At 48.5% G+C, this 23,184-nt stretch overlaps 1 protein-coding gene across 2 annotated transcripts in view; it reads left to right on the forward strand.

Annotated features, from left to right (window-relative positions):
- The window catches only part of LOC137437581 (protein numb homolog), a 171,842-nt gene that overhangs the window by 90,432 nt on the left and 58,226 nt on the right, over nucleotides 1–23,184 (forward strand). For both annotated transcript variants that reach the window (XR_013620965.1, XM_078766080.1), the window contains exons 2-6: nucleotides 3,998–4,142; nucleotides 6,130–6,204; nucleotides 6,343–6,417; nucleotides 9,004–9,144; nucleotides 17,835–18,036. Coding sequence is in view for 1 of the 2 variants with exons in the window: in XM_078766080.1 (XP_078622206.1) it covers nucleotides 4,017–4,142; nucleotides 6,130–6,204; nucleotides 6,343–6,417; nucleotides 9,004–9,144; nucleotides 17,835–18,036 (619 nt within the window). In the remaining variant the exon portion in view is untranslated. The remainder of the gene's footprint in view (nucleotides 1–3,997; nucleotides 4,143–6,129; nucleotides 6,205–6,342; nucleotides 6,418–9,003; nucleotides 9,145–17,834; nucleotides 18,037–23,184) is intronic.

Here is a 23,184-nt window from a genome sequence, read left to right on the forward strand (position 1 = left end):
TCTGCCGTGACATCCCCCATCATTCAGATAGTCAGGCTTCACACTCTGCCGTGACATCCCTCATCCTTCAGATAGTCAGGCTTCACACTCTGCCATGACAACCCTCATCCTTCAGATAGTCAGGCTTCACACTCTGCCATGACAACCCTCATCCTTCAGATAGTCAGGCTTCACCCTCTGCCGTGACATCCCTCATCCTTCAGATAGTCAGGCTTCACACTCTGCCGTGACATCCCTCATCGTTCAGATAGTCAGGCTTCACACTCTGCCGTGACATCCCTCATCCTTCAGATAGTCAGGCTTCACACTCTGCCGTGACATCCCTCATCCTTCAGATAGTCAGGCTTCACACTCTGCCATGACATCCCTCATCCTTCAGATAGTCAGGCTTCACACTCTGCCGTGACATCCCTCATCCTTCAGATAGTCAGGCTTCACACTCTGCCGTGACTGACATCCCTCATCCTTCAGATAGTCAGGCTTCACACTCTGCCGTGACTGACATCCCACATCCTTCAGATAGTCAGGCTTCACACTCTGCCGTGACATCCCACATCCTTCAGATAGTCAGGCTTCACACTCTGCCGTGACATCCCTCATCCTTCAGATAGTCAGGCTTCACACTCTGCCGTGACATCCCTCATCCTTCAGATAGTCAGGCTTCACACTCTGCCGTGACATCCCTCATCCTTCAGATAGTCAGGCTTCACACTCTGCCGTGACATCCCTCATCCTTCAGATAGTCAGGCTTCACACTCTGCCGTGACATCCCTCATCCTTCAGATAGTCAGGCTTCACACTCTGCCGTGACATCCCTCATCCTTCAGATAGTCAGGCTTCACACTCTGCCGTGACATCCCTCATCCTTCAGATAGTCAGGCTTCACACTCTGCCGTGACATCCCACATCCTTCAGATAGTCAGGCTTCACACTCTGCCGTGACATCCCACATCCTTCAGATAGTCAGGCTTCACACTCTGCCGTGACTGACATCCCTCATCCTTCAGATAGTCAGGCTTCACACTCTGCCGTGACTGACATCCCACATCCTTCAGATAGTCAGGCTTCACACTCTGCCGTGACATCCCTCATCCTTCAGATAGTCAGGCTTCACACTCTGCCATGACATCCCACATCCTTCAGATAGTCAGGCTTCACACTCTGCCGTGACAATCCTCATCCTTCAGATAGTCAGGCTTCACACTCTGCCGTGACATCCCTCATCCTTCAGATAGTCAGGCTTCACACTCTGCCGTGACATCCCACATCCTTCAGATAGTCAGGCTTCACACTCTGCCGTGACATCCCTCATCCTTCAGATAGTCAGGCTTCACACTCTGCCGTGACATCCCACATCCTTCAGATAGTCAGGCTTCACACTCTGCCGTGACATCCCTCATCCTTCAGATAGTCAGGCTTCACACTCTGCCGTGACATCCCTCATCCTTCAGATAGTCAGGCTTCACACTCTGCCGTGACATCCCACATCCTTCAGATAGTCAGGCTTCACACTCTGCCGTGACATCCCACATCCTTCAGATAGTCAGGCTTCACACTCTGCCGTGACATCCCTCATCCTTCAGATAGTCAGGCTTCACACTCTGCCGTGACATCCCTCATCCTTCAGATAGTCAGGCTTCACACTCTGCCGTGACATCCCACATCCTTCAGATAGTCAGGCTTCACACTCTGCCGTGACATCCCACATCCTTCAGATAGTCAGGCTTCACACTCTGCCGTGACATCCCTCATCCTTCAGATAGTCAGGCTTCACACTCTGCCGTGACATCCCACATCCTTCAGATAGTCAGGCTTCACACTCTGCCGTGACATCCCTCATCCTTCAGATAGTCAGGCTTCACACTCTGCCGTGACATCCCACATCCTTCAGATAGTCAGGCTTCACACTCTGCCGTGACATCCCACATCCTTCAGATAGTCAGGCTTCACACTCTGCCGTGACATCCCTCATCCTTCAGATAGTCAGGCTTCACACTCTGCCGTGACATCCCTCATCCTTCAGATAGTCAGGCTTCACACTCTGCCGTGACATCCCACATCCTTCAGATAGTCAGGCTTCACACTCTGCCGTGACATCCCACATCCTTCAGATAGTCAGGCTTCACACTCTGCCGTGACATCCCTCATCCTTCAGATAGTCAGGCTTCACACTCTGCCGTGACATCCCACATCCTTCAGATAGGCAGGCTTCACACCCTGCCGTGACATCCCTCATCCTTCAGATAGTCAGGCTTCACACTCTGCCGTGACATCCCACATCCTTCAGATTGTCAGGCTTCACACTCTGCCGTGACATCCCTCATCCTTCAGATAGTCAGGCTTCACACTCTGCCGTGACATCCCACATCCTTCAGATTGTCAGGCTTCACACTCTGCCGTGACATCCCTCATCCTTCAGATAGTCAGGCTTCACACTCTGCCGTGACAACCCTCATCCTTCAGATAGTCAGGCTTCACACTCTGCCGTGACAACCCTCATCCTTCAGATTGTCAGGCTTCACACTCTGCCGTGACATCCCTCATCCTTCAGATAGTCAGGCTTCAACCTTTTCCCTCTCTGCGGCTCTTGATAGAATCGCAAGCTTGTCAAACACTTGGAATATGTCTTAAATTCTGCCAAATGTCACACTCTCACTATCTCTCTCCAAAATGACCATCTGGCCAACCCTCCTATCGACTTCCTTGGCAGTTCTCTCAAATAAGTTCAGTCATTCCAACTCCTGGGCCTCACTATCAGCCATGATCTCTCTTGAGCAAACCAAATTTTAAAGTTGGCATCGAGAGCCGAATATGCACCTTTCCTTGAACTCTAATCCACCTGCAATATTTTCATCCACAACTTGATTGAGTACTGCCCTCCTCGCTGGGCTGGCTCCACTGTCTCGCGTCATGCTCAGCTTTACGCCGTGGAAACCAAGGCTTTAAAAATTATCGGAATATCCTGTGATGAAGCTGAGGCTCTGGGCCTAGCTTGCACTTTGCCATTGCAGGCACGTTGTTGGTCTCTCTGACTTCTACCGCCTCCTTTCTGGTCTTGCTCCCTCTGTTCTCTCTGTGATTTGTTGTCGCCGTCCGCACCCCTTTCCCCAACCCCCACTCTTCAGCATTCTGCAGGACGCATGCAGCCACAATCATCCCCCTTCTGGTGAAACTCCCAAAATCCAGAATCACTGCTCCCCTCCACTCATTCTTTCCTCTCTTTTCCTGCTTGTGGAATCATCTTCCACATTCTCTTCCACCTCATTCTTCCCTCAACGTTCAAGACGGCCATTCACCACCATCTCAGATCGTCTCCAATTAAACACCATGATCTTTTCAACCCCCTCCTCGCAAAACCCTCCAGTTTTCCGAGTTTCCAGTGTTTCCTTCCTGATTCTTCCCACACCCTTTGTTTGTCCAACTCTCCTATGTTGGCCCTCAACCCTGCGGTTGGTGTTTCCCCCCTCTCTTTCTGCTGCTCCCTTTGTTCTGTTGCACCGAGATCCGTTCTATGTTCCAGCCTCTCCGTGAGCCTTGACCCCACATACAAAAATCCCCCAAAAAAGTTAATCTCCAGCACCCTCGTGTCTCAGATTTAGTTTATTGTTCACCTTAGTTTATTTACTCAGGTGTGCTCATGCAAATGACATTCTACCTGATATATATATATATAATTTCATAAACAAGAATGAATGGCCTCACCTTTAATCGGACAGCTTCAGAGTACGAGGACATATTGTTTGAGCAAAAGTAAATTGAAGAATGCTGACGCAGAGTGTTATCTCATCCTACGTCATAGCTCACCTGCTCACATTTACCGTGCATGGAGACGAAGACGTTTACCCTTTTATCCTAAACCTTCAATGGCTTGAAGGACAAGAAAGTAAACAATGATGTGCACCAGCTCTCTGAGGCTACTGCGCTCATTTTTTGTTTGGCTGACTATTATGCTGAGGCCCTTGGGCCTTGCCTTTAATCCTGACCTTTTCCTGGACAGGTCCTTTCACTCTGGAGCTATGAATAAGCTCCGTCAGAGCCTGCGCAAAAAGAAGGAAACGTACGTGCCAGAGGCGAGCCGGCCACATCAGTGGGAGGACGATGAAGAATCCGTGAGGAAGGGACACTGCAATTTTCCCGTTAAGGTGAATTGTGATAATGGAGCTGTTAATCCAGACTTATTGCTTGTTCTCTATCCCAGTGTGCTGGTTCCGTTTTTCACCCGAATCATATTATGTTGATAATCCTTCGGTTTGGGCTGCTCTCAAAGGGTATGTTGCTCAAATGGCGCACACTAGCTTTATTTAGTCATTCCGTGAGCACTCAGACTTGTCTCGCTATTTGCAGGTAATGTACCACCCAACAGGCCCTGGCCTCGACTGAGCTACCTTCACTACGTTAATGCCTAAGAAAGGGATGGTGGCTTTGCTGGGACTCGTCTAAGCCTAAGGGGAGGCTGTGATAATTAACACATGATCACGTGGTGACTATATGATCTATATCAATAAAACACAGTTTGTGTGTGTGTGTGTGTGTGTGTGTGTGTGTGTGTGTGTGTGTGTGTGTGTGTGTGTGTGTGTGTGTGTGTGTGTGTGTGTGTGTGTGTGTGTTACCTATAGACTCCTAAACGGAGAGGCTCACCTACCTGATTTTTGGCATAGATATGGCCATTGGGCCTGGGAAGGACATGGCCGACCTAAAAATGACCTCCGATGACGAGATCCATATTTTTTATTCATATTTAACTTAGCGCATTTGAGAAGAATCCCCCTGCCCCCCTCCCCTTCCCCTCCTCCCCCCCATTCCACCCACCCCTCCCCTTCTCCCCTCCCTTCCCCTCCTCTTCCCCCCTCCCCCTCCCCATGTCCCTCCCTCTCCCTGCCCTTCCCCCCTCCCCTCCCTCCCCTCCCTCCCCCTCCCCTCTCCTCCCCCCCCCCCCTCCACACCTCCCCTCCCCCCCCCCTCCACACCTCCCCTCCCCTCCCCCCCCTCCACACCTCCCCTCCCCATGTCCCTCCCCCTCCCTGCCCTTCCTCCCTCCCCTCCCCTTCCACCCCTCTCCTCCTCCTCTCCCCCTCCCCCACCCGGCAACGCCGGGTACTTCTGCTTGGATGTCATAAATGGTCTCGTACTCATAACAGTGGATTCTTTACTTCCTTGCTTTAATAGCAGAAGAAATCGGTTTATTACTTGCAAAATCGAAGATTTTTCAAGTATACGTATTGGTCGGTTGCATTTGTGGTTCTGTCTGTCTGTTTGTCACCGGCCTACAGGTCACAATTCTAAACCGATCGTCACGAAACTTTACCAAGTTGTATAGGTCGACCCAATTGAGAAGCCTATTGATTTTGAGGTCAAAGGTCATCTGGAGGTCAAATTTCTAAAATCGCCTTTTTAAATCTGATTGACTTGAAAATTTAATAGCATTTGTATATTGTCACTAAATTGGGAAACATACTATTTTTGAGATCAAAAGGTCAAAGGTAAACTCTGGGTCAAATTTTAAAAATAATCAATTTTCATCTAAAAAGCTGCCAATTCTCAACCGATTGACTTGAAAATTGAACAGCCTTTGCATATCAAGTCACTAACTTGGGAAACATACTATTTTCGAGGTCAAAAGGTCAAAGGTCAACTCAAGGTCAAACTTCCAAAATCATCACTTTTCATCAGAAAACCATCAATTTTCATCCGATTGACTTGCAAATTGAACACCATTTGCACATCGAGTCACTAAATAGGGAAACAAACTATTTGAGGTCAAAAGGCCAAAGGTCAAGTCAAGGTCAACCTTCCAAAATCATCATTTTTTTATCTGAAAAATCGTCACTTTTCTTCCTATTGGCCCGAGCTTTGATCAAGATTGTCAATTTTAATCTTGATGAATGGACAATTTGCTGTATCAATGGAATTTTTTTTCTTGGGGCGGCTTCCCAGCGGATTTTACAAGTATCGTGCTCCGCATGACGTCTTCTTGTTTGATTATTCGACTGATGATGCGATACATTTTGCTGCTTTAACTCTTAAAACACTTCCATTTTCTAAAGTTATTTTTTGCTCATATTAAATGCCTCATTTAGTTATTTAATTAGATCTAATGCCATGTGTGTGTGTTTGTGTGTATGTGTGCAGTACTTGGGCTGTGTGGAGGTCGAGGAGTCCCGTGGAATGCACGTTTGTGAAGATGCTGTCAAAAGGTTGAGATTTGTGAGTGATTTCATTTCATGGATAAACTGGCCATCAAACTCTTTGGAATTGCAATTGTAAAGGTATTTATTTCCATTTCATCCGGATGACCCATTCCGACCCATAACATGAGCAAATGTATCTTCGGGGCTATCTCAGCTTGACAGGAAGAAGGTCCGCGCAGTGCTCTGGGTTTCCGCAGACGGTCTGCGGGTCGTGGATGACGCCACCAAGGTTTGTGCACCTCTGGTCACGAACCAACTCTGTTTTTTTTTTTGTTTTTTTTTGTTTTTTGTATACAAAGTCGAGGCTCGTGTAAGAGCTAACATTGATCACAAAAAGGCAAACTGACACATAAAACATAAGATAAAGGGAGCAGGAGAACAAGATGGAGAGCAGGGACATCGGGAGATCTGTGGGAGGGAGAGGGCTTGGGGGTGGAGGCATGGGGATCGAGGTAAAAAAAAAAAAACACGTGGACACTGCTTGGACTTCCAGAAATGAACTCGGTATTTCAAAAAAGTGGATCTGGGGTGAATTAACGGGGGTAGAAAACAACAAGGTTTTGGATGGGGGAAGATAAGAGATGGTGGTGAACAGCTGTTTTAAAGACCTCGAGGGAGGAGTGGGATTGAAGAGAGTGAGGGAGTTTGTTCCAGAGGCGGAAGAAAAGAGGAATGAAAGAGTGAAGGTGAATATGGAGTCTTGATTTTGGCAGTTTAACCATAAGAGGCGGTTTAACCTTGTGTTCACTGCCTCCTACCCCTGTTATCTTCCTGTTCGAAAGATGTATATACAATGATTTTTACTGGTGTGCTGTCATATTTGTATATTGTACGTGCAAACATGGTGGGGTTTTTTTAATCAACACGGTTCCGGTATAGACAACATTTGTGCCAGATTAACCTGTTCACCCTCAGCCTACTTCTCCCACTTGGAAGGAAAATGCCCAATGGAATCATGATTCGGTAAACGCAGTGCCCCAATTTTCTCGAAACAAATCTATGGGTAGTGTTTGGAGTGATATCAATCAACTACCCTTCGCCTACTACCCCTTTCTTAGTGTACGGGATCGCCAACGAATGCTCCACATTATGCACTTAGCACATGACTCATAACTCAGCTAATGTGGCATCTGCTGATCTTGACTGGCCCTTTATTATAATATTTATAATCTCCTTACACACTTCCACAAGGCAAAAAATAACAACAATAATAATAATAAAGATAAGATGTTGCGTTGACTTCCTTTTGTCTTTCCCACCAATATTTCCATATTAATCTCTTGCTGCTCACTGATCATTCAAACGAGTTAGATCACCCAGCGCAGGGGCCTTTTGTATACAGGATACTAGTGAGGTACCCGTGCTACGCACGGATGGGAGGGCAGAAGCAAACAGACAATGCAGAAACGGCGAATGATAAAGCATGAAACCAACAAATTCCACATTCCTGTAGCACCCTCAGTCGCACGTCAGACATGGACAGCAAGTTCGTGAAGGACTTCCATGAAAAACGTACCTGTACGCAAACAAACGGGTACGTTCACGTGTAGAAACATCGATCGTGGGACCGTGGCGCATCTGCATATGGTGATCCGCGAAGTTCACGTTTAGAAAGTAGAAACCATCACGGCATGTCGTCATTCACTTGAACTCGATATCTTTTTTCATTCCAAACAACATAACTCTAATCACAAAATAAACTTTTAACAACATTGTTAATGTTTCCTTCATTGTAAAAACTACCAAGTCAACAGTTGAAAGGATTTTGAGCTGATAGGTGTTACGGCCTTGGCAAGATCGATGGAGACAGCGATCTGTTGGCTTATACACCGCCCAAACAGCTATGTGGAATTCTCTCATGTAGAGATTAAACTCACGTCCTTTGAACTTTGGCCGAGGTCATTATTCACTTTTAATGATGTTCATATATGAATCAAAAAGAAGATAATTGGTTTTGGGTCATCCTTTCTGCATATCTCGTGGGATTGTGAGTTGGAGAGACGGCCGTGATGGCAGGGAGGGAGTTGGCATTCTCTCAAGCAGAGATTCAACCTATGTTCTTATAAAAGGTCTTTGTCCGAAGTCATTATTTTTATCTGTGTGTTTTCATTCGTCAGGTTGCGATCGGTGCAGCCGTTTGTGCGGTACCCGGGAAAATAACATTATGCGGGAGTCCAAACTTGAAAATTCTGGAGACCAAAGTTGAAATTGGAAAAACAATATAGCCTATTTTACTCCAGTGGGTCCGAGGATTACCCACCCAAAATATCGTTGCGATCAGTTCAGCCGTTTTTGCAGTACCTTCGAATGGACAGACAGACAGACGGACGGACGGACGGACATTTGGTGAATCATAGTAAGATGATGATGATAATTGTGGTTTAATTTTTGTATCAATAATGATTCGCTTTTGTTTCATTGTGCAGTTTACTGGGTTGGTCAATTTTCTTTCTTTTTTAACTTTGAACTCACAAAAAAACAGCTTACCTGTGTGAGCTTTGCAGCCTTTACCTGTGAGCTTTACAGCCTTACTGTTGCTTTTGCTCTTTGTAATTGCTCTACCCCTTCACAGGCCCAACTATCAAACCTTGTGTTCACTGTCTCCTACCCCTGCCACCATCTATGGGCACAAAGTAAAACGATTTCTGAGCCTTTCATTATACGGTGACCCCTACTCCTTGCTCTCTAACCTTTCATGCAGGATTAGCCCTGGCTTGCTGCCACGAGTGACGATGTCACTTGATGATCCACATCTAATACACTTTCAAACGTCTCTCTCCTACCCCCAACCCCCTTTCTATCACTGTTAACACAGGACCTCATTGTCGATCAGACCATCGAGAAGGTGTCCTTCTGTGCTCCAGACCAGAGCAACGACAAAGCCTTCTCGTACATTTGCCGGGACGGCACAACAAGGCGCTGGATGTGCCACTCGTTCCTCGCTGTCCGAGACTCGGTTGGTACTTGTACATCGATCGATCCAACGGTTGTAATAATACTTTGTTCCCGCCTCTTTCCCCTTCACTCATTCCCTCCCACTGCAAAATAATTTCTCTGTGAAGGATCCTTGTTAATAAGGTTCAAAAATGGCCCTGTTTTGATGGCAATGGATTTCAGAGATCTCGGCTGAAACTGAAATTCTGTTTATAGCTGTTAGATTTTCAGACCACTGATGAACACGTCTTCTCTTTTTCACTTGAATACGCTCAAACACATGTATCTTCCCCCTCCCTTTACCCCCTCCCCCTCCCCCTACCCTTCCCCCTCCCCCTCCCCCTACCCTTCCCCCTCCCCCTCCCCCTACCCTTCCCCCTCCCTTCTCCCTCCCCCCTACCCTCTCCCTTTCCCCCCTCCCCCTCCCCCTGCCCTTCCCCCTCCCTTCTCCCTCCACCCTACCCTCTCCCCTTCCCCCCTCCCCTCCTCTCCCCCTCCCCTCCCCCTCCCTTGCCCCCATGCCCCTCCCTTCACCCCTACCCCTTCCTTTCTGCCCTACCCCTTCCCCATCCCCCTCTCCCTCCCTTTCCCCCATGCTCCTCCCTTTCCCCCCTACCCCTTCCTTTCGGTCCTACCCCTTCCCCACCCCTCTCCCCCTCCCCCCTCCCCCTCCCTCTCCCCTCCCCCCTCTCCTCCCCTCCCCCCTGTTCCCCTCCCCTCCCCTTCCCCCTCACCCCCCTCCCCCGCCCGGCAATGCCGGGTACTTCTGCTAGTTAGGTATATTTGGCATTTTCTGGCCATTTCACCGTGGATAACATGATGGTTTACAAACACGACGATGTCTTTGTGTCAGTCATATCATTATGGTAGTGTGCGTTTGATGTCTGTCTGGGACAACCATGGTGCAGATATTATTAGACATCCGTTTTATCAAAATTAACTCGGTATAAATCGGGCATCTCTTCTACTGTGGAGATGTGGTTCACAATTCTGAATATGTACATATTTTCAAGTCTTTGTGTGTTTGTACGTTTTTCGTTCACAACCGAACTGCAACACCTGGAGGACCCAAATTTTGGTTGTAGGTACTTCAGAATCTGTGCAAGGTTTTGAGCTACCAGACGTTTGCCTTGACATCTTGATCTTGATCTTTTCCTTGATCTTTTCTACCCCCGCTAATTCACCCCAGATACACTTTTTTGAAATTCCAACTTATTTCCTGGAAGTCCTTGCAGTGTCCATATGTTTTATACCTCTCCCACCTCCCCCCAAGCCCTCTCCCTCCCACAGTTCTCTCGATGTCCCTGCTCTCAAATGTTGTGTTTGTGTCCTTCCCCCTCTCTCCCCATCTTGGCTACCGCTCCCCTTATTTTGTGTTTTCTGTGTCGGTTTGACTTTTTGTCTGATTAATGTTAGCTCTTTCACGAGCCTCAATCTTGTATACAAATATATATATATATATATCTGTGTTGAGGCCACCATAGGTTCGTACAAAGTGTAATTTGGGATCTGGGTTTTGGCAGTGCCACCGCCAGCCCACAGGCAAAAGGTAACTGCCATGAGGCCAATAACTCCATCACTTTTCAATGTCCAACATGTCCCAAAACCACCACCGAGAAAATCTCATCCAGTCGGGCAGTTTCCAGTTGTCCTTCTCGACAAGCACTGCACATCCTTTTCCCAGTGTGCTTTGCGCGTGGGTGGGAGTGCCTAATGAACGTGCCCACGGTAGCAAGAACAAAAATCCTTGTTAATCATTGAAAATTCAGAATCTCTTTGCCACTGAAAACATTTAAAAGAGAACGAACAACCAGCAGAATTGCATTCTCGGATGCAGAGAGCAATCGGTACGTCGTTGTCAACTGAGCAGACGTCCTGCAGCATTTGGGAAATCTCAGGTTAATTACCTCCGCCACCAAAGGTGGATGGACATTATGTTTTCACCTCCGTTTGTCTGTCTTTTTGTTATGTCTGTGAGCAGGATATCTAAAAAAAGTTATGGACGGATTCGGACGGAAATTGGTGGACAGGTCGGGTGTATGTCAAGGATGAATTGATTCGATTTTGGTGAAGATCCAGATCCGGATTCGAGATTTAAAAAAGAATTGAAAGTGTTCTTCACCATTGAGACATCGGACCAAAAAACGATATAAAAACCACCTTTAGAGGCCATTTTTCCCCGCAAGCGGGGGTTGGCCTTTTTCGGGAACTGTGGTTGTTGTTGTTTTTCGGTCCCCTTTTTGAAGCAATGTTTTACGGCCGGATGCCCTTCCTGCCGCCAACCCTTTTTGCCGCCTTTAACGACAAGCAGGGAATTACCAGTGAACTGGTACTCAATTTGCCGACCTCGGAAGGATGACAGGCTGAGTCAACCCCCCTGGCGTTAATTCAGCGATTGACCGGGATTCGAACCCAGGATCCTAAGCCGGCACCCTAGCCGCTAGCCCAACACCAGGGATCAATATATAGCATGTTAGCATGTTATTTAAGCATGTTATTTATGATATATAGCATGTTATTTAAAAAAGTTATGGATGGTCATGACAAAGATAGGTGGACGAGTTGGGTCGGTGACAAGAGCAAGTCAATTCGATTTTGGTTTAGGTTATGGCCTCAATTTAGATTCCAGACCACTTGTCGGTGGTCTTTAAGATCAATTTAGATTCCAGACCACTAGTCAGTGGTCTTTAAGACCAATTTAGATTCAAGACCACTAGTCGGTGGTCTTTAAGACCAATTTGGATTCCAGACCACTCGTCAGTGGTCTTTAAGACCAATTTAGATTCCAGACCACTAGTTAGTGGTCTTTAAGACCAATTTAGATTCCAGACCACTAGTCGGTGGTCTTTAAGACCAATTTAGATTCAAGACCACTAATCGGTGGTCTTTAAGACCAATTTAGATTCCAGACCTCTAGTCGGTGGTCTTTAAGACCAATTTAGATTCCAGACCAATTTAGATTCCAGACCACAAGTCCGTGGTCTTTAAGACCAATTTAGATTCCAGACCACTAGTCGGTGGTCTTTAAGACCTATTTAGATTCCAGACCACTAATCGGTGGTCTTTAAGACCAATTTAGATTCCAGACCTCTTGTCCTTAGTGCATGCGCAGTTAAAAGTTAAGACAGAAGCATAGACCGTGATATTACAGGATACCACCTACTTTCCCGTAAACTAATATGATATGAAGGTCCGGACGCAGATCCGGCCCATCAGTGGATTACAAAACGTAAACTTTTCACCATGGCGGAGGTATGTGCTCTGCCAAGTGCCGTTCCAGTTACCTCCACCATCGCAGGTGGATGGAGGTTATGTTTTCATTGCTTCTGTTATTCGATGCACGACATGTAATCTGATGGTTCCCAGGATTTGACGGGCATCTAAATCTGGAGCCAGCGGTTCAACCTTGAGCACTTTGAAAACGTTCCTGCCTCCAATGTCGATGCACTCGATGAGTAAAACGTCTCGATAAGCAGCCATGAGGACTCCTCTGAAAAGTCCTTGCAAGCAGCTTGGAAATTCCACGAGGGTCCTTGAAATAATTGTTTGTGGACATATATGCGAGGACATCACATAATCCCTGGAATTATGTATGAGCGATGATTTTGCTTCACAATGAATTCACTTTAATTATGCATGGATGATGACCCTCATGTAATCCCTGGGCATCTTCTTCTTCTTCTTGGACCGTTGTGGGCTGGTTTTGAATCGTTTAATTTTGTTTAAATTGGACAAGTATTTAGAGGCTGCAAAAGTACACAGATATAAGTGGTTGTTTGTGAGCAAGCTGTTCAATGTATGAATATAATGATCGGTGGGTGGTGGACGAGCTCAGTATCTTGTGTTGGTTCTGAGTGGTTTGTGTATATCCCTTGTGTTCATACATTTTAGATCCCATTAAAGGCATTTTAGATTTCATAATAGGTACTGTATTGCCAAAGTGGATGAGAAAATGTATTATTGATGTGAGGACATATGATGCAGGTGAGATTATCAGAGTTGCCTTTTACTGCACCTTTCCTTGTGTACCGTTGCCTAGTACTCATTTACAGCTTGTATCAGTCTATCTTTTCCATGGTCATTGATTAAATCAGAAGTACAGCCATTTTAGGCCTGATGGACACCCCTCGTGCGAGAGCCCATTTTTGTTTAGCTTTGTTCCATCCATGTTCTTTACAATTGTATATACCCTTAAAAAACCTTTTTCTATCCCTGAATTATCTATATATATATATCTGTGCAGTGTCTGTGTTGTGTTGTGTTGTCTTGTCTTGTCACTGAATTACTTTCTCAAACTTTTGTGAAATCGTACCAAACTTCTGGTATGCACATACAGTCACGTGAAAAAGTAAGTACACCCCATGTAAAGTTTTGACTTTTCCAACATATTTCAACATACAGCTATTTGACCTTCATTTCAACAATATTGATAGATAAAGGTGATATAATATAACAAATATCATGAAACATTTACATTTTGTAGTCCATTGTATAATTTAAATAAACATAAATGCAAATTTTGCATGTGGAAAAAGGAAGTACAAAATACATTTGTGCAAAATAATTGTTTGTATTATGATTGGTGTAAATCATGACAACACAGCAACTCAGGTACAGTCATTAGCCTCAGCTAAAATAAGCCCGTTCCTCAGTATCGACGATTGGTGAGGTGAGCGTAGCGAGCCGAGCCAAGCTAGTATATATATATCTACTTCCCCCGCTATTTTTATTGAACTTACAATCACAGCTCAACTTCTTTCTGCTGCTCTATAAATGCAATCTATCGGGCTGAACGTGGGTTAAAACCTTCAATTATATCAAGGAATATAATGTTATGAACCAACAATTTTATTTGAGCAAAACAATGGAAAGCTCTGCAAAAATGAGATTAATGGATACAAATAATAAACCTTTTAATGGTGCTCCATGGACCCCGGAGATGTAATGAATGCACAGCAGTAACAGTGATGGTTTCGTTTTCTGAGCATCTTAAGAGAGCTGGCAATCCATATTAAGAGATGGAGGTTCCACCTTAATATGACCAAATTCACTTATTTATTATGATCTCGATTTATATACTCACCTTATGAATTACCTTGAAGCAAAAGTTCTTAGAAACCCAAAAGCCATTGTGAAGGAACACCATTTGGCAGGAGTTGTTTTTTCTCGAGACAAAATCAGGGGCAGTAGGGCCATGTTTAGATAATCAAGCAATGGAATGAGTGAACAACAAAATGTAGGAGTGGGAGAGAAAGGGGGAGGAGGGGATATGGAGAATGAAGCAATAGGGGAGAGGGAGGGGAGGGGGAAGAGGTAGTTTCGGGAAGAAAGAAAGACACACAGAGAACACAATAACTTGCAAGTAAGAGAGTTGGGTTTCTTCCGTCAGGATAATGGGGGAATTAAACAAAGCTGGTCGGGGTGGGGGATAACATGAGCAAACCTCCTCTGAAGTCAGTTCAACAAAACCCAGAAAATAACTAGAAAGCATCTGAAAATGCAAAGCCCGTTTGCGTGCATATTGTATTCAGACGTCTTCTTCTTTCTTCCTTATGCTAAACATGATGAAAGAAGCTTCAAAATAAATGCCAAAAAATTTACGATTTTAGGCGACCTTGACCTCAAAATCAATAGGCTTCAGTGACCAAATATGCAAACCCTGCTCACATTCCAAGTCAATCAGATAGAAATTGACAATTTTGTGACGTTAATATTTGACCTTTTCACCTCAAAACAATCATCTTCTCTCGTTTTATTGGTGAATCAATTCAGTGACCCAATATGCAAACCCTGTTCAATTTTTAAGTCAATCGGATCAAAATTTATAATTTCGTGACCTTGATCTTTGACCTTTTGATATTTGACCTTGAAAAAAATCCGTAACTTTACCGCTGTCGATGCAATGTCTTATACACCACCTTATCAAACACATTACTTTAGGTCTTCGTGCCTGTTATTTGTGTCCTTTACGACGTCCAAAAACAGTAAGTTTCCTGTTTGGAATGATTTTCAATTTTGTGTGACGCAGACAGAGTTTTAAAAATTGCACCTGTGTCCGAAGGAAGCGGTTCAGTTTGGCAATTTTAATATGAAATCGCCAAAGTCACTGTAGCAAGAGTCGAGAAACAAATGCAACCCTTCAGAATTACCCTTTACAACCCTTTAGAATTACCCTTTAGAACCCACTAGAATTCCCCTTTAGATTTAACCTTTACAACGACCCTTTAGTACCCTCTAGAATTACACTTTAGAACCCTTTAAAATTACCCTTTAGGACCCTTTAGAAATACCCTTTAGAACCATCTAGAATTACACTACTTTATAACCCTTGAGAACACTCTAGAATTACACTTTAGAACCCTTTAAAATTAAACACAGTGGGTTAGAAAGGTTTTTCATTTTTGACGGACGGACGTACGGACAGATGGACGGATGGAAGGAAGAACCCAGCCAAATTGCAGGGGGTTCCAAAAAGACCTGGACAACTTTGGTTGTTAATATATTTAGTACCACAAATGATACAACGATACCCTTTGTTTCATATGATACAGAAGCTCATAAAGTTTTCTCTATTTTCAGGACTGGTGGTTTCATTTAAAAGAAAATGGCGACTCCACAGAAGAAAGCTCAGTGTGTCGAATGGTTCAGAGAAGAGATCCAACGCGCAAGTTCACTGTAATTTCCGTACAAGGTATGGAAGGAATCCGCCACCACGGACTCGTATCAGAGAGCAGTACAAGAGGTTTAAGGAGACTGGAACTTGTCAGAAACAGAAAAGTGCCATTGCCAAGTACAAGTGCAGCCGACATTGAACGAGTTTTAATCATTTCATTTCAACAACACTTCATTTCAACAATGTCCCAGAAAATCAATCCAACGCACATTCTGAGAACAGGGACTACCAACCACCACTGTACACAGGATTTTGCATAAAATACTGAAGCTTTATGCCTATAAGGTGCAGGTTCTGCAGGAACTCAAACCAAATGACGGACCCAAACGCAAGATGTTTGCCCTGGAAATGCTCAGTCGCATAGAGGGTGACGAGGATTACCTGAAAAAGGTCATGTTCACAGACAAAGCTTCATATATCGGGAAAGGTCAACCCGCACAATGTGAGGATCTGGTGCTCTGAAAACCCTATGTGGTCACTGAACACATTTGTGACAGTCAAAAGGTCAATGTGTGGTGTGGCCTTCTCCATGACTGCTTGGTGGGTCCGTTTTTCTTTGTGGAGGATACAGTGACCTCAACAATTTGCATGAACATGTTGGAAGGAAGCACCTTCCCACAGATTGAAGACCTGCAACCCGATATCATCTTTCAACATGACGGCGCCCCCCCCCCCCCCCCCTCCTTATGCCTTATTAGTTCGAGCCGTCCTGAATAAAACATTTCCAGGTCTCTGGATTAGCCGAGACGGACCAACAGCCTGGCCCCCCACTATCACCAGAAATCACCCCTTTCATTTTTTTCTGTGGGGGTTTGTCAAAGATGTTGTCTACAACACCAAGGTGGCAAACCTGCAGGATCTTCGTTCTCGGATCACACCTGCATGTGCACTGGTGGATATAAACATGCTGAGCCGAACAAGGAAAGAACTCGTGTCCCACCTTGATGTCCTGCGCGTGACAAACAGAGCTTTTAGGGCCCGCTCGAAGGCCTGCCTTTTTTACGATGAAAAAAGGTAAAAAATCAAACATTTGAACAGCATTGGACGTGCACCTTGACCCCATGGCCAAGGCACACCGTCTATGAAGGCTGTCCCAATAACATTACACATGCACCTCAACCCCAAGGCTGAAGCACATGGTCATTCAAACACATGCATCCTGACCCCGAGGGGCCACAAGGCATGGTCAAACAATCATACGATTGGACCACTCCTCTCAATAGGAGAACAGAGCTCACATTGAAGTGTATTGATGCTGTACACAAAACTTTGAGTTTCTGTATCATATAAACCAAAGGGTATCGTTGTATCATTTGTGGTTCTAAATATTTTAACAACCAAAGTTGTTCGGGGCTTGTTGGAACAACCTGTATGTCCTTTAGAATTACCGTTCAAGATTTTAATTACCTTTCAAATAGAATTACCCTTTAACAAGCGGCTTAGCCGCTTAAAAAAGTTAGCTCGCTTTTCTCTGCGCATGCGCAATCGGAACGAATTCGGAGACGAAGGACTCTAAAACTACAAGTTTGTTTTATGATTCATGTTCTGATTTGTGTTCAAAATAGAACATTCAATTGAAAACTAGTTGTTCCTCGATCACAAACTGACGTTTGTAGACAGAAGGACAGACAGAGGTGAACCAATTTATTGCTTAACCCCACTTCTCACTTCGTGTGCGTGGGGTAATAACAAAGGAGTGAGTAGAAAAACTGGTAAAATATTTTTGGTTGAATTTGTCAGAATAATGTGTTTATTTGTCGTATTTTGCTTGTTTTAAAAAACAAATGCCATGCACACACTACGCTGTACTGTGTGTTTGTATAGTGTATCGCGTTGTACGTAGCTCTGAGCAGTCAATTCAAATTTTAAATTTTACCCTCAACGTGACGTCATTCAGATTTTAAAATTCCAATGTCACATTGTCAGGAAGTTTTGGTCAACAAGTGTTTAAAGGAAGTTTGTGTGTGTGATTGTGTGTGTGTGTGTGTGTGTGTGTGTGTGTGTGTGTGTGTGTGTGTGTGTGTGTGTGCACTTACCAGGGTGAACGTCTGAGCCATGCGGTGGGTTGTGCATTCGCCGCATGTCTCGAACGCAAGCAGAGGCGAGAGAAGGAGTGTGGAGTCACTGCCACGTTTGATGCCAACCGGACGAGCTTTACTCGTGAAGGGTCCTTCCGCACGGCCGGGGTCACCACCGAGCAAGCCGAGCCTGTGACGCGACTCGCGGCTGACGTGAGGAAAGGTAAAAGGTCTGTATGTCGTGCCCTCCTTGTTTGCGTTTCTTGGTCTTTTTCTTCGTGTTCACTCTGGGCCAAAGGTCGTGGCATTGTTAGTCAATTTTGGATAATTTATTTTCCGATAGAGTATATATATATATATATGTTGCTGCCCACTCGTCCGCTCTCATTTCACTGCACGTATGTCGGGCCGAGCACAGCATAATGAAGCACGAGTTTTGTTGGCACCCAGGAGTCCATAGGGAAGAAAGTACGTGTGCGGGGTTGAAAGGGAGGTAGCATTACAAATCTTATCAAAGAGTAGTCAGAGGTGGCATTTATTTATTTATTTCAGTTTATTCGATTTACTAGCAACAGTACCCGCCCTACGGACAGGGCTTCAATTGGGAGGCCCAAATGAAAAGGCAAAATATCAGAAATTGAAGGCTTTTTTTAATTTTAAACGATTCATATAAACATCCGTTGAATCATATCACTTTAGTGGGGCAACTTAGCATAACAATTGTGCATTTTGTGAGGAAAGCACCAAATTTGGCACACTAGTAGACTATCTCATATTATGAAAAGATCTGGATATTGGGCCATCTCAGATTCATAGATTTGATTTTTGCAAGATTTCGATTCCATTGGGATCGAAGAGAACACCTTCTTCGTTTTCTGTACAGTGAAGTTGCCAGCCCTGAATTCTCTGGCTACATCTGGGTGCTTCATTGGGAGTGCAACCATGTCCCTCAGGTGAACAGGGATCCACCTGGCATAGTGTGTGTGGTCTAAGGCATGGAACCATGGGACCAGTTCCGTCAGGGCATCAAGGTACGTCGTGAATGAAGCCTGCCGCAGAGAACGCACGTAGACCAGTACCAACATCTCTAGTTCCAGCACAGTTGCCCAGTACTGAAAGTTGGGAATGTCTTCTCCTCTCTGGTGACACCAATCTTCGAACTCAGGCAGGTCTTCTGCATCATCAGCATATGTCATACAGTGGCGTTCATACGCACGGTGTTGCAGGATGTGCGGTGCCGCTGCAGTGATTTGATGAGCTCTTCTTGTGCGGGTGACGTGGGCAGCTCGCAGGAAGGAGTCGGCCGTCCCTGGCGTTGCAATCTCAGCTTGCAAATCTGCAAAATCTGCAAATCTTGCAAAAATCAAATCTCTGAATCTGAGATGGCCCAATATCCAGATCTTTTCATAATATGATAGTCTACTACTGTGCCAAATTTGGTGCTTTCCTCACAAAATGCACAATTGTTATGCTATATTTAGCTTAGCTGCCGGACGACTTGCAAATCATCAAAAACTAAACAGTACATGGCGCCCATTTTGAAAAAAGATTGAATTCTGCAAAACGGAAGCGGCCGCTACACGTCTTTCTCAGTCGCACGTTTATGTGTGAAGAGTGCGCGCCGAATCTGTAACACGGAAGCGGCTGCTGCACCTGTTTCTCAGTCGCTTTGCACACGCTGCCGTGTTACTTCGGAGCTGCACGTTTATATAGGAAGAGTTTGTCAGGAGTCGATCTACTCTCTCCTGGTAGGTAGAATAAACAGTATTTGTAGAATTTCAACAAAAGCCACATCACAGTGCATATCAGTAAATATTATTCCATCGTGTTTGGAAAAACTGGAAAATTGGAAAGCTTGGAAAAATTGGAAAAACAATGTAGCCTATTTTACTCCCAGGGGTCCCACGAATACCCACCCAAAATATCGTTGCGATCGGTTGAGCCGTTTTTGCGGTACCTTCGAACGGACGGACGGACATTTGGTGAATTATAGTAATAAAGCGCGGCGTTACGCGCGCTGCTTGTGAGCAAGGAGGAAGCGGACAAGCGGTAACATATAAACGTCTTTATTGTAAGAGCTCACTGTAACACTGTACTGCTCCGGGCTGGGCGCCCGGTGTATACCATGAGGCCACGCCTACCCCTGGTGCGTGGCCACCGCCCACTTGGTGCGCGGAATGATGTCACCATGCCAGTGGGCTTTTGTGTCCGCCACACGCGCCCCCCCCCCAGAATTCCCGCGCACCTGGAGGGCCAGTTTGCGGGGCAGACGAATGACCCGGCCGAAGCGCCCCCTGGCGATCGGCGGCGTCCGGGGTGCAGGGATGCCAGGTGGGATGCCCCTGGCTGCCCCTGGGATGGGTGCAGGACCGGGGGGCGGCGTGGCGGCGGGGCTGGGCGGTGCCGGGGGTCCGCCCGCAGGAGGGCGGCCCCGACGTGGGGGTCGGGCCACTGGCGGTGGATGGTCCACATCGAGGTGGGCCGGCTTGAGGCGGTCTACCGAAACGCGGTCAGGAGTACCGCCGATGTCCAGGGTGAAGTGCTTCGCCCCGGTCTCCAGCACGCGGAAAGGCCCGTCGTACGGGGGCCGCAGTGGTGTCCGATGGGCATTGTGGTGGACGAAGACGTACTCCGCCGTGCGAAGCTCCGGGGCGACGTGCGTCGGTGGGTGCCCGTGGCATGCCGTTGGCACCGGGGCGAACCTCTGGGCGGTCTCTTGCAGAGCGGAGCGCTGCTGTGCCGTGGACCATGGTGCCGTGGAGTCGGGGAGGAACTCGCCCGGCACCCGCAGCGGTTGCCCGAAGACCAACTCCGCCGCGGATGCGCGCAGGTCCTCCTTGGGCGCCGTCCGGAGGCCCAGCAGGACCCAGGGGAGCCTGTCGACCCAGCCGCCGTCGCGGAGGGTGGCCCGGAGCGCGGCCTTCAACGAGCGGTGAAATCGCTCACACAGGCCGTTAGCCTGGGGGTGGTAGGCCGTGGTTCTGTGCAGCCGGACCCCGAGCCCCTGCGCAACCGCCCCCCAGAGCTCCGAGGTGAACTGGGGGCCGCGGTCGGATGAGATGTCTGAGGGGGCGCCGAACCGGGCGACCCAGGTGGCAATGAAAGCCTGCGCGACATCGGCCGCCGTTGTCGACGCCAAGGGCACGGCCTCCGGCCACCGGGTGGTGCGGTCCACCATGGTGAGGACGTAGGTGAAACCCCGCGAGGGGGGCAGAGGTCCCACCAGGTCCACGTGGACGTGGTCAAACCGGCGTTCCGGCACCGTGAACGGGGCCAACGGGGCCTGGGTGTGCCGGTGCACCTTGGCGCGCTGGCACGCGAGGCACGTCCTGGCCCAGCCGCGGACGGCCTTCCGGAGGCCATGCCAGACGAACTTGTCGGCGATCAGCCTTTGGGAGGCCCTCGCGCCCGGGTGGGACAGGCCGTGGATGGCGTCAAACACCTGGCGCTGCCAGCCCGCGGGCACGATGGGGCGAGGACGCCCGAGGGAGACGTCGCACAAGAGGGCCGCGCCCGCGCCGTCGAACGGCACCTCGGTGACGCGGAGGCCCGTGACGGCGGTCCGCAAGGCCTGGACGTCGGGGTCAGCGGCCTGGTCCGCTGCCATCCGGGCATAGTCGATGCCGAGGTGGACTGCGTGGGCGACGGCCCGGGAAAGGCAATCCGCCACCGGGTTGTCCTTCCCCGCGACGTGCCGGATGTCCGTCGTGTACTCGGACACGGCCGAGAGGTGACGCTGCTGCCGGGCCGACCACGGCTCGGTGACCTTGCCCATCGCGAAGATCAGCGGCTTGTGGTCGACGAAGGCAGTGAACGCACGGCCCTCGAGCAGATGGCGGAAGTGCCTGACCGCCAAGTGAAGGCCGAGCAACTCACGGTCGAAGGTACTGTAACGGCGTTCGGGCGGGCGAAGCTGCCGGCTAAAGAACGCCAGCGGTTGCCAAGCTCCACGCACCCATTGCTCGTGCACCGCGCCCACCGCGTAGTCCGAGGCATCGGTGGTGAGGGCGATCGGTGCATCGGGCGCCGGGTGCGCGAGCATGGTGGCGTTAGCCAAGGCGAGCTTCGCGCCCGTGAACGCCATGTCCATCTGCTCGGTCCAGGTAACGTCGCCTTTGCCCGGCTTACCTCGGAGAGCTTCGTGCAGGGGGCGCAGGAGCTGGGCGATACGGGGCAGGAACCGATGGTAAAAGTTCACCATGCCCAGGAACTCCTGCAGCCCTCTGATCGTGCGGGGGCGCGGAAACCCCTTCACCGCCTCCACCTTGGCCGGCAGGGTGACGGCTCCGTGCCTGGTGACACGGTGCCCCAGAAAATCGATTGTGGCGGCGCCGAACCGGCACTTTGCGGGGTTCACAATCAGGCTATGCTGCCCCAGGTGTTCGAAGAGCGTGCAGAGGTGGCGTAGGTGCTCTTCGCGGGACGCGCTGGCGACGAGGATATCGTCCAGGTAGACATAGACAAAATCCAAGTCGCGCAGGATGCTGTCCATCAGTCGCTGGAACGCCTGAGCCGCATTCTTCAGACCGAAGGGCATGCGCAGGAACTCGAAGAGTCCGAATGGCGTGATGACCGCCGTCTTCGGGACGTCCTCCGGCCTGACGGGGACCTGATGGTAGCCGCGTATGAGGTCCACCTTCGAGAAGAAGGACCTGCCCGCCAAACGGGCGGAAAAGTCCTGAATGTGGGGGACGGGGTAGCGGTCGGGAGTCGTGGCGTCATTGAGACGGCGATAGTCCCCGCACGGTCGCCATCCCCCGCCGGGCTTTGGCACGATGTGCAGCGGCGACGCCCAAGCGCTCTCTGAGCGCCGAACGATGCCGAGTCGCTCCAGGGTAGCGAACGCCGCTTTTGCCACCGCCAGCTTCGTCGGCTCGAGGCGGCGTGCCCGGGCGTAGACCGGTGGCCCGACGGTGGGGATGTGATGGGCCACCCCGTGCTTGACGGCCCCCGCCGAGAAGGTGGGCCGCGTGAGGGCCGGGAAGCCGGCGAGGAGGCGGGTGAATGCGTCCGCTGCCGGAAGCGTACAGACCATCGTGGCCGGAACCGAACCGTTCGGCAAGCCGCTTGGCAATCCGCTCGTTGAGCTGGGCAATGCACAAGCGAGCGAGCTGAACGTCTCGGCCTGGACAAGACGTCTGCGCTTGACGTCGACCAGGAGCCCATTAGCGCACAGGAAGTCCGCGCCAAGCAGTGCCATGGGCACGTCGGCGGTGACGAACGTCCATCGGAAAACCTGCCCTCCAAACCGCAGAGAGAGGCAGCGTTTTCCGTACGTACGGATGGGCGTCCCGTTCGCGGCAAGCAGCGCGGGGCCCCCACCCGCGGCGTGCTTGTCTGACGTGCCGGCGGGAATGACACTCACCTGCGC

The sequence above is a fragment of the Myxine glutinosa genome, chromosome 12 (genome assembly GCF_964187855.1).
Source record: "Myxine glutinosa chromosome 12, kmMyxGlut1.1, whole genome shotgun sequence".
NCBI lineage: Eukaryota > Metazoa > Chordata > Myxini > Myxiniformes > Myxinidae > Myxine > Myxine glutinosa.